The sequence below is a fragment of the Phasianus colchicus genome, chromosome 21 (assembly GCF_987193195.1).
Source record: "Phasianus colchicus chromosome 21, bPhaCol1.hap1.1, whole genome shotgun sequence".
Classification (NCBI taxonomy): Eukaryota; Metazoa; Chordata; class Aves; order Galliformes; family Phasianidae; genus Phasianus; species Phasianus colchicus.
Window position 1 is genome coordinate 10,780,189 of NC_143456.1, and position 12,109 is coordinate 10,792,297.

The window sequence follows — 12,109 nt, forward strand, 5'->3', positions numbered from 1 at the left end:
ATATTTAGAATGCAATTGTGGTGAGTGCAGTGCAATATGGTGAATGCCTTCCTTTAGAGCATAAACCTCTGTTTATGTTCCTTAATTTTGAATTATTCTGATCGTAAAACAACTGTATGAATACTGCACTCAGCAATTTGATGTCCTAGGGATATTTCTGAGTACTTGAGAGACATTCCTGAAGACAGATGCATTCCTTTGTGTCTGGTTGATGATGTAGACACCAGCCAGTTATCTCCGATTGATTACTATAGGATGACATACAGCATTGTGGCCACAGGGTTTCATTTTTGCCTCTCAGTTCTGTGTAACCAACTGGAAACCAAAATAGTACTTTCTAAATTGGAATGAAAAACTCTTCCTTGGTCTGTTAATTACATCAACTGCAGTTGTCATTCTAATAGCAACTCCTACTGTTTTTAAAGCTCTGTTTCTTAGAATATTCTGTTCAACGGCACATGTAAACTACAGCCATACAAACTGATCCAAAGGTTCCTGAATCTCTTCAGGCAACAAGCAGTATGAGTATCAGGCAGAGAGGAACCTTCATCTGACTTCCCTCACTGTTCAGGGGAACAGGTAGTGCTAAAGAATATACTGAAAAGCCCTACAACAACCATAACAGTATTTTGCAGCTGTGTAAGAGCAGGAGAAGCAGACTTACCATTGGAGCAGGGAGCCAATGTTACTTTGGCAGACTGAGCTCCATCATGAGGGAAAAGAGGTGCAAGGAAATGGGCTGCAAAAGGCAGCCCCTGGTGGGAAAAATGGCAACATCTCTGCTCCCTGTACGACTCCATGCCTTGTAAAATCCTGCTCCTGTCAGTCTGAACGGATGACTTAATCCAAAATGTGAGAGTAGCGTGTTTTGATTGTTAAATTCTCAGACAGGTTATTGTGAAAGCATAAGGCAAGAGACTATGCTATGCTAGAGAACTGGTCCATGGGGCAGCATCCCATTTGTCACTGCAGGGACTGAGGTAGGGATGTGAAATTGCTTTCTCTCAAGAATTCTCCTTTTCAGCTTACAGAAAATATAATTGATGATACGATCTTTATGTCTTTAATATGCTTAAAAGCTGCCTTTTTGAGGGAGGGAACAGTAAAGAGTAGCTTACACGTGACAGCTTTAAACAAGGGAAATGAATCTGCCGTGATTGCCTCTGGACGGCAGTTAGAGCACATTTGGAGTACTTGTATTGCACACTCTGAATGGAAATGAAGACATTGATTTGTGCAAAATGCCATCAAGGATCAGGACAGCTCACCTCCTGGGCTAACTCTCTGGTCTCACTTAAAGTAATTTGCTCTTACCAGAATAATTATTTCTCCTGCATTCAAGCAAGGACATCTGGCTCACATCTGAGAGAAGCAGCAGGATGATGGACAGTGGTACCCAGAGTCTTGCTGCCAGCCCTTACCAGCACCATTCTGAGTCGCTCTTCTGTGCTGTGTCCAGAGTAGATCCAGCCTTCTCCTGAGGTACCCTGCTGGTATCCCGCACATGAAACTCACTTGTTCATAGTGTGCTCAAGAGCCTGTCTCTGTAGATCAGCCATGCCTGTTTTGAAACTATTTGAAGGAGTCTGAGCAAAAAATGCTGTAGTTACCCAAGTGTGAATCTGATGAGTGAACGCAGTGCTTTAAAACATTTTATTTTTATCTCCTGTGCATGCTTAGTCCTGCTGGTTGGCAGGCTGCTGCTCAGTTTCATGCATCTGCTTTTTTTCTGTGCAGAACACGTTGGTGTGCTGCAGTGCTTTTGGGAATGTTTTTTTTTTTTTACTCATTTTTTTTCCTGGTGTGCTCACAGTTTCCAGATAATCTGTGATTTTAAAGTGACAGTAGATTTATGATGCTTACGTATAGTCTTAAAGGATGGTTTAGTCTAAAGGACTGATGAAAGTGGGAAAGTTAAGACAGAAGCAGAACAAAAGAATATTTATTGGATAAACCTTTTAAGCAGAGGATAAGAATTATAGTGGTCAGCTTCAAAACCTAGTTTAATCCCCTACTTTCAAAAGTTGCTATTTCTAAGTGCAGTAAAAAGTTGTTCCCTTGCTTTTTTTGGCAAGATAATTTAGAATCACAAACCATTTCTGTGGTCCTAAAGACAGCAGAGTTCTATGTAGAATGAAGAAAAATGTGTGGCAGAAAATCAACTCTCTCAGAAGTGGATTCACCAGGGAGACGCTTTTCCTACAAAATCTGCTCAGCCACAGCAAATGAAGGCTCCAGTCCTCTGAATGTACCCAGGGCTCATTAGTACACACTGCTAAGCTTTATACTGAGTAAAAATGAATTATTGCTTTATTAGGACACTCTAGATTATGTAAGTGCACCTTAATGGAAATAAAATAGAGAGTATAATTTTCACTGTTACCATTAGCAACAGTTCTGTAATTAATTTCAGCCTACTTTCTTTTCCTGAAACAACCACTTCATTGAAAGAAAGCCCTGTGGGACAGGTAATGCAAAAGGTTGTTAGTGCAAAGTGAGTCTGCTTTTGGGGTACAGGCTAAGAGTAACAATGAACATACTTCTTTTTGCATCCCGTCTAGGTAATTTTTAAGAAAATCATTTAATCCCTTTTATTTTCTCATTAAAAGCTTTTTTTTTTTTTTAACTGCATTGTCAACTAACATCCATATAGTCGCTGTACTGAAATTATAGCTCTGACATATTATCATATTTTCTGAAAAACATGGACAGTACCCATGTTTGTGGGAAAATGTCAGCCCGATTATCTAATAAGCAGTTTTTTCCTGTAGAAGCAGAAATGAAATCACTAAGTAGCTAATTCAGGAAAGCTTTTCTGCACAGCAGAACTGTTGAGCAGGGACAAGTTAAGCACTGACTTATTTGCATTCCTGGAACTGGATCTGTTTGAACAGAAATGGATAAGCGGGAATTTGTAGAGGGAACTTTTGTAGATACTATGATCGAATATTATATTCAGTTTGATTTTATTTATGATACATCTGACATTGAAATACATTGTGAGGTTTTCTCAGCTACCACTAGCAGCTGGAAGATACACAAAATCACTAAAAACGTAGAGAATTCAGAAATAAAAAAGGGCAAACACTTCCTGTGTTACTTCACTGCCTGAAATTGATTTTTCACTGTTGTTTGAAGTAACTCAACGTAAGTGCCGGTGGGTTTAAGCATAATCTCCCTGAATCTAAGTATATCATAGAATTGCGCAAAATTTGTTTGTCATCAAACGATAGTAGTAAATCTTTTCAGCTTATCATGTTTAAGGTTTTTATTCTTCTTTCTGATGAAGTAATGTGTGTCTACAGTCACAGAATGGTTTGGATTGGAAGGGACTTTAAAGACCATCCAGTTCCAACCCCTATGCCATAAGTAGGGACACCTTCCACTAGACCAGGTTGCCCAAAAGCCCCATCCAACTTGAGATTTTCAGAAAGTTCTTTTCTGAAGTGGAAAAAACCCAGCTTCTGCAGGTTAAAGAGAATGGCATCTCAGCAGGGCTATGTCAGCAGCCTCTTTGTTTGCAACCCCAGGAAGTCAGAGAGGTGTTGCACAATGCAGTGGCAGCTCACCATAGAAGCCTTGCAGGTAGAGTGACATAGTGACCATGCTGTTGTCCACAGGAAGCTCCTGACATGCTCAACATAAACGAGAAGTCCTCTGAAACGTGAGCAGACTCAAACGGGTGATTGCTTATGTAGTTAATGAAACATGTCTATTTAGAGTGCATTACAGGAGATTACATTCACAGTTACTATAAAGCAAATATGCCTGTTAAGTACATTTACATGGTGATGAACTCCAGCTCAAATATATCAGTATGTCACTGGTGTCATCTCAGAAATATTTTATTATCATGGAACAGATAACTACTGCCTTTTCTTAAAAAAAAAAAAAAAAAAAAACACGTTTACAAGTTTTAATGATGTGCCTGCGTGGGTGTTACTTTTTTTAATTCAAATACCACTGTAAAACTGAATTAGGACAAGATCTATACAGATCTTATCCATCAAAGCCACATGTCAAAAATGCCACATGTCAGTTGTTATCTGTGAAGTCCATAATCTGTTGGCTGTATCTCCTCTTAAGTGCTTCCTTCCAACAGCACTCTATAGGAAGACACCTGACCTTACAGTGTATGTGGGAAAAACAAGGCAACATTTGAGCTTTCGAGGACTTCTGTTAGCCAGAAGCTATTTTTATGAGCTTAAGAGAAGTCTTAGGGCTTTTCATATCAGTGATATGTCTGTGCCTGAATAGGGTGGATGTGGAAGAAGTTCTATTTAATACTCTTCATGGAGGATTTCATCTGCTTTCGGGAGTTATCCAACTATACCTCCATAGTGCTATATCATTCTTGTTTTCATAGCATTTGATTCCCCAGTTCCCCCACAAAAAAATGTGCTGTGCATTATACTTTTTCCTTGCTTTATCTCTTTCTTTTTCAAAAATAAATTATTTCTGGAGGTAAAGGATGATCCTGCAGTTGAGATGCTATCTTGAAATTCAGAGGTGTTGGTTTATTTCTAAAAGACATTCTATTCATCATCTCTGAATTGTGGATAATGTTACTTTTTCTACTTTCTAAAGTTCCCGTGACAATAAATCCACTGTGGATAGAAAGGCACTGAGATATTATGAGGATGGGGATTAAATATTCTCAGTTCTAGAACAATCAAAGGAGTGCCAAGCAGTGGCAATGTGAAGTGAGTGAAATTAAGCTCGGGCTCAAAGCAGGTGGTTTTCATTCTCATAATTCATTGAATCTGGCTCTGATTTTGATGTCAGATAATACACCATATTTTGCATAGCTGAACTAAATCAAATCATTATTACAAAGTGCTAGGTGGTCCGCACAGTAACATTTTATAATGCTATTCAGCATGCATAAAATAAAACTAGTAATAAAAATTAGTCATTAAAAATAGCTTCCAGTACAAAAAAAAAAAAAAAAGGCACTAATCGCATCAGTTACCAAAAAGCAGCAGGAGCACATGAGATAGTCTGTGTGGCTTTCCAGATCCTCCCAATCTCTCCTTTATTCCAAAGCCATTCAGGTAATGCTTAAAATTTTTCCTGAAAGCTTTCATTATTTTTTAATGGATGTTATCCTTTCAACAAGGTGTTTGAATCCCTTTGGTTCACCAAGGTTTCAAATCAAGCTCTATCTTCAATACTGCTTTTTTGAGCAGTGTCCCACTTTCTGTTCTTGCAGTTCTTTTGTAAAATACCCAGCTTGGCAGTGGTTTCATGCCATGGGATTCTTTTTGGCACCACTTAATGACTTTATTCTGCATGCAACTTCTATTGGGCATTGCAGGAACAAGCGCATATGAAGTAACTCATTAATTTATACCACCTTCAGAAAGTCAGTAAGGTGCCAGTGTTAGAATGATGTTATCAACTCTTTAAAATCATGGTTTGGAACTTTTTGGACAACAGTACTTTCATAGAGAACAGCTGTTGAGTCAGCCACCCACTCCCAGATTGAAGCCCAAATGTAGAAAAGGGATTTGGAAAGGATAATTGTTAGCTATTTTTTTGCATGTTTTAGCTTAGGTCATAATCCAGGATCCACTGAAGTCAACTGAGACTACTTTGGCTCCACTGGACCTCTGAGCAAGCGCTTAGCATGTAGGGAAGGGGTTGTTCTGATACAACTGGAAAGTAAAGCTACATCATTGAAATAATGACTGAAATTTGACAAAGAGGCTCCAGTAGGGTCTACAAAGACTTTACACAACGTTTTGTAAGTGATTATGTCTAACTACACTTTTCAAAGGGATTTATCACAAAGGTTCCCAAGGGACAACTAATTTAATTACTGCATCGTGACTTTCTGCTTAGAGGAGTGGCAGAGGTGCAGCACAGACAGCAGGAGTTCCCACAGCAGGCAGAGGACGCCATGCAAGCTGTCACAGGGCTACAAGTGGTGGTGGGTGCTGGAGCTGGCTGGCGGAGCAGTGCCGTGTACCTGCCCTCAGTGCCCTGTGGGAGAGCTTCCACATAATGTCATATCAACAGGCTCAAAGCACGCCTGGCAAAAGTGCAACTGCAGATTCTCAGCTATCTGATTTTCAGCTATGTGATTTGTAATCCAGGAGGAAAGTTTTCTAAATGGGAAAGAGGCTAGCAGTATTCCTCCCATGTATCTAACAACTGACAATTAGTTCCAGATTCATTCCTTGACAACTTTCTCATGCACAGAGGCATAACATGTGCTTGACAGCTTTCCTCTTATTCTTTTGTTCTTGTTGTTGGAAGAGATGTGTATCAGGCTTCACTTTACTGATTTTGAGAACTGCATGAGTGCTGGTGCCCTTTCCTCTGACATCTGATACTTACATTCTGACACTTCATCATTGTGCAAATGATGTGGTTTTCTGTTTCAAAATCTAACAATTTCATTACTCGGAAGTCACAGCTTCCCAGCCAAATACATATATGATGACAAGGCAACTTGGAACGTAAGATGAAGATCCTGGTTCTTATGCCATGTTTTGACATGACTTTGAGTGTTTGTTTACTTCAAATATCAAAACATAACTTTGGGAATATGAAGAGGAAGAAAAATGGGTACAAATGCAATACAGCATATGTATTTATATTTGTAATATAAATCGGAAAGTCTTTCTCTTTTGCTAAATACTTACAGCAATTTGTATTTTAGGATAGGCAGAAACTCTGAATGTTCATACTATACAAACACTAGAGACAAAATGCAGCGTGACATCATCTTCGTGGAAACACTTGCTCTAGGGAAACTCCTGTGTGTGAAATGCCTGCTTGGTGTAACTGGCTGTCAAGGCATATGAAAGTAAACATACACTGTTATTAATACCAGTGTAGCTGTTAGGTTTTTAAAGACTGAAAAGTAAGAAATATTAGAAATCTGCATTGTAGAGACAGCTCCAAGATTAGAAAATCTGTTTGGGATAACAGTGATTTAAGTCACAGCCTAATCTTGCGTAATGGTGAAGGAACACTAGGTAGTGAAAATGTGGGTTTGTTCCCAGGCCCATCCAAACACGGGCTCCTGCATCCTTTGAGTTTTGTTACTGTTCAGAAAGTGATAATTAATTCAGCCCCCTCAGAAGTGGGGGAAATCTGAGCTTACGTGCTCTGCTCCCTCTTTCCTTCCCTCCACGCTTACTACTAAACTATTAATCGTGGCCCATCCGCTCTTGGTATGTAGCTTAGATTTGAATAGCAGATGCTCGAGTGTTTTCAAACATGAGTGATTTGGATGTTCCTGACACGATTATTGTCTTCTCTTAGATATGCAGTGTATGATTTTAATAAGCATAACCATTTCTACTTGTAACAGACTTTCTTTGGAAAGTGTAATATACAGTATTTTCATTATAACTGGTTTCTCAAGAATAATAATTAAAGTTATGCCTTGCTGAAAAGTCTTAAGGTGTTGAAACAGGAAAAATTAGAAGTATTTATAAGAAAGATTTTCACAAGTGGCATATCTGCTTACTGGGATGAGTAAGAGATCACGTGTAGTCTTGAGACTGGAAACCTTGTGTTACAGAGAGGGCCTGTCAGAAAGGGACAGGTAGAAAGGGAAAGTCAAAAAATACAGAGAGAAGTAGAAACAACAGTGGAAACCGTTTATTTTTAAACAGAAGAGTACATGGATTAGAGCTATCCTGGACTATCAGAACTATTGCTATCAAGCAGGACATGGCACGATTATCACTAAACTGAAAGGCCAGCTCTGTTGGAAATGCCAATTACTTGTAATGCATGAGTTGTTTTTTTTGGTGTAATTGGGTAATATTTTTAAGAGACAGTGAAAATCGTATGAGTGAGTTGTGAACTTTGTGTTCCTCTAGGTGAATTACAGGGATGAATTCCTAGGGGAGATGGGGAAAATGCTTCTAAAGAATATGTGATAGATGTCTTCTGGGCATCAGAGCCTTGTTAATAGTTTCCTGACTTTGTCCTGTGTATATTATATCAATATAAAGTTTAAAACTGCTGATGCAGAAACTGCTAGAGGCTTAAAGAAATGTTATTTGTACAATGCTTTGCCACACTATTGCACTATTGCAAATTGCTGTATTTCACCCTGTAATTTTACACAAGTAAATGAAGAGCAAAGGGAAAGTGCTATCCATGGTTTTACATAGAGGAGATTGCAGTGCATCCACCACAGACTCTTACAAATAGGAGGATATTAAATAGCATATCACACATTCTCACAGGATGCATTAGATTGCTGAGGGCAGTAGCCTCTTATTGGGGAGACGTGCACAAATAACATGTCTGTGAACTGTTGCTTTAAGCTGACTTCTGCTCCTGCAAAAGGGAGGAGGCTGTGCCCAAGGTTTGCTTGACTTTGCATGCCACGCTTGTGACTTGTGTTCATAGTGTTCTCAATGAAGCCGGGCAGCTGAGGGCACACAGTGCCAGATAACAAAAAGGACAACGCGTATTTCTCATAGTCAGAATTGGAAGGCACAATGTGATTTAGTGTCTCTTACTTTTTGCTGTAAGTCGCTGCAGAATTGTCCTAATCGCTTCATTCTTCTGTCTCTCTTCACAGAGTGATGAGGTTTTAACAGTCATCAAGGCAAAAGCACAGTGGCCTGCCTGGCAGCCTTTGAATGTGTAAGTAAGTGGGGAATGCTGTGGCTCAATAGCCTTGTGCTCAGTGTTGGCTAACAGAATGCGCTGACTGTCTCGTCTAATTGTTCGCTGCTCTAAAAAAAAAATCTAAAAATATTTTGAAAGGTGAATTTTTCATCTTTTTTTGGCTTTGCAAACAATGCTTTTCTGTCTTTCACATCTTTTCATGTTTTCTGTGCTTTCGTTCACGAACTGCTACAGCAGAAGGATCATCCCATGGAATTTGTGCCTTCATTAAGCAAGCATGTTTTCCAATGCTTGATCAAATACATGTTTTAGTGTCCTGTTAATGCACTGTTTCAGTAAGAGCAAATAACAGTTTAATATAAGGGGTATTCTGTCTGAGGAATTCTGTCTGCTCCCTAATCCAGCAACAAAAGCTTCTTAAAGGAGTAATTATTTAAAATACCTATCTGAAAAACTCTGATTATCTCTATCGTGATCTTGAGGCTAGTACAACCATAGTTATTTTATCAAGTGAAACAGCTAAGTAGCTTCCCAGGATCCTAACTTTGGGTTCTATGGCACACGTCAGAAAAGGAGATAAAGCTGCTTCTGGGGATAAAGCTCTCTGACAACCTTGAGTTTACTGGTGGTCTGCGAGGGGAGCAGAGCTTGGGTTGGTTCCTGCATACTTTATCTACTTTATCTGTGCTTAGCCCAGTGCTTGTACTAATCATCCAGGCCCAAATGAGTGAGTTTTATAAGAAGTGACTAAAGAGGAGAACCCAGTATAAGGGGTCCCCTCATTAGCTGAGTCAAACTGAGTCCGTGGAGAAGCAGAGTAATTACTGCAAGACTGTAAGGACCAAGTAGTCCTGTTGCCTCACAAAATATGTGAGGGAAGCAGTTTGGGAAATACTGTGCCTGGGTTTGTTATTTGTGCTTATGAAAGCATGTGAAAATTTGGAGGTTAGTTAAAAAAAAAAAAAAAAATGCCAGAACAGTTCAGTTTTCAGAAAACATTTCTTATCGTAAGAGGCTTAGAAACTCTTAAGCAGCTTAAGATTTAAGCTACTCAGTTTATTAAAAAAAAATAAAAATAAAAAATATAAAAAATCGGGAGGTGATCACAGTGAAAAGATTTCTGAAAGCTGATGGTTCTCTAATCTATCAAAACCTATGAAACCTCTCATGGCATAGAAGCAGTGGAAGTTTGTGACAAGGAAAATCTCACTAAATGTCTGGGAAAGGCTCTAACAGTGTGACAAACCTTCGGAGGAAATTAGCTGGGCATGAGCTGGATTTTCCATCGCTTGAATATGTTTTAACTGTGAGACAGAGCCGTTGGCTGTGCACAGGAGTTGTGTGCGAGAATTTATTTGACTGGTGCTATGCAAGTGGTCAATCAAGATGACAGTAATGGCATTCTTTATGGTGTTATTCTCCTGAAATTTTCAAGTATTTTGTTTTTAAAGGATGTTCAAATAACAACCTAAAGGAATGCAGTAGTACTATTTGCCATGTTTCTAGACATGCCCTTTCGCAAACATGCACGCAAACACTTCTGCAACATCCTCCAGATGTTCTCCGAGTCTCTTATCTTTTCTATCTGCTAGTTCTCCGTTTAGCAATGTGAAGAGGAATAAATACTGGTATTTGTGCTTTCCAATGTTGTGCGGGTGTTCCCTTAAATAGCACTTCCTTCACTTTATAGATACTGTTGGATTTTTGGCTTTCAGATATTTTTTATCATATTTTGTCATTATGTCCTTTGTAATTCAGTTTTAAAATATCAGTGACGTTGCAAAGAAAGACTTTTTTTTCAGTTACCGTTAACTTCTGGTGTTAATTTCTGCTTTATGAATTGCCATTCTTGGAATTTAGATTAGAATTGTACACGTTTTGGATAATGACTGTTCAGGAGAAACATTTGGTCTATTATTATGCGTAACACAACCATCCTACTAATCAGCAATTGTCTAAAAGTCATAAATCTTCTTTTGCATAATCATGAGTTACATATTTGGTATATAATATGGTGTGGTACTGATATCAAAGAGGTGCTCCAATAGGTCATAATAAGCAAAGCCTAAAAAGCTCTCTGGATGCGTTTTACAATAATTATAAAATGCGTGATGCTATTGTGTCAGTTCCCAGTGTGTCAAAAGTTGGCAAATTCTGCCTGTTCACTCTTCAGTTTTCCTCCTGATTCCGTGTGGTGATTCTTATTTGTAACCCTGCTCAAGTATCAATACAAAGTTGGTTTGTCAGTTGCATTTCAAACTAGAGGGAGGAGGGGAACAATTCTTTCCAAACCTTGTGAGGGGCGTTAAGAGTATTGAGGTAATTGCGTGCTGCTGTGGACAATCTGGAGAGCGGTTATATTTGCATGGGTGGTGGCAGCACCCTTGTGGAGGGCAGGTTTCTGGGCTCAGTGCTCTCTTATCACTGGCGCCAGGTCAGGCAGACGTGTCCCTTCAGTCGAAACCAGAGAGAAAGTAAGCTGAGTGCAGGCAGTGGTCAGCACTGCTGCCTCAGTAGCCAACATGGGACGCTCTCAGCATGAGTCCCTGGGGGTGCCAGCTCCCCTCCCTTCTTTACAAAAAAATAAGGGAGACCACGGCATCTCTACCTTTCCTTACAGAGGCTGTAGCAAAGCAACTGGTATTCTTACCCAGATCTTGAGCATCTGGTGAGCCCTCGTGCCTCCAGTTCTGTCACCTGTAAAAATCTGTGGGAGGATGGTCTGGGCCAGGCTTCTCTCACAGATGCACCTGGAGTTAAATGGCTTTTCTTCTCTGTCAGAGCTGGTCAATGTAGCCATGACTCCTGAGGCCGGTTGTACCTCGTTAAGTAACGTTTCAAGCTCTCTTTTGATTGAGGGCACAAAAAGTGTGTAAGTCTGTTTAAATCTGACAGTTTTGCAGAAAGCCTTTTGTTCTTGACACCACAGATAAGAACAGAAGTATAACTGGGATTTTTTCTTCTGCTTAAGAGGCAAGTAAGGGACTTCTGCTTGCAGATCCACTGGGCACAAAGTTCCTCCCCAGAGAGAGGTCTTTAGTTTCACATTTGAGTTCGGTTATATGAAATTACACAATGTGCTGGAACAAGTTGCCGATACTAAACAGGGAAGAATACAATGATACTGAGTAATTTTCTCAAATGCTCACTGTTAATTATTGTTAAGGCTAATACATTTTAACATATTGTTGTACCCCCAGCACAGTACCATCTGATGGGAACTATGTCCTCCGTAAGCGTAGTACTTCCCTGTCTTTTTTTCTGTCGTTCCTCAGTTCCTGTTCCTGTTCTTTGTCACTCTCTTTTATTTGTTTTGCTTCCTATCACTCAACTTCAACATTCTCTACCCAGTTTCTTATCCAGCATGCAAAGAAACTCTCTCCCGCAGGAGACAACTAGTGTTAAGGTTGCCCAATGGAGAGCATCACTGAGAGCATGAGGAGTGCCATACCAAGCAATAAATCAGCTTCCCTTTGCATATGTTTGTATTATCAAGTTGTGCATT

The 12,109-nt window shown here is 39.6% G+C and overlaps 1 protein-coding gene across 1 annotated transcript in view; it reads left to right on the top strand.

Annotated features, from left to right (window-relative positions):
- Window positions 1-12,109, top strand: part of LOC149915326 (spondin-1-like) — a gene marked incomplete at its 5' end in the record, with an annotated part of 55,049 nt that overhangs the window by 17,250 nt on the left and 25,690 nt on the right. Inside the window, one exon of the mRNA XM_090122305.1 lies at window positions 8,555-8,619. Within this exon, the coding sequence (XP_089978431.1) occupies window positions 8,555-8,619 (65 nt within the window). The remainder of the gene's footprint in view (window positions 1-8,554; window positions 8,620-12,109) is intronic.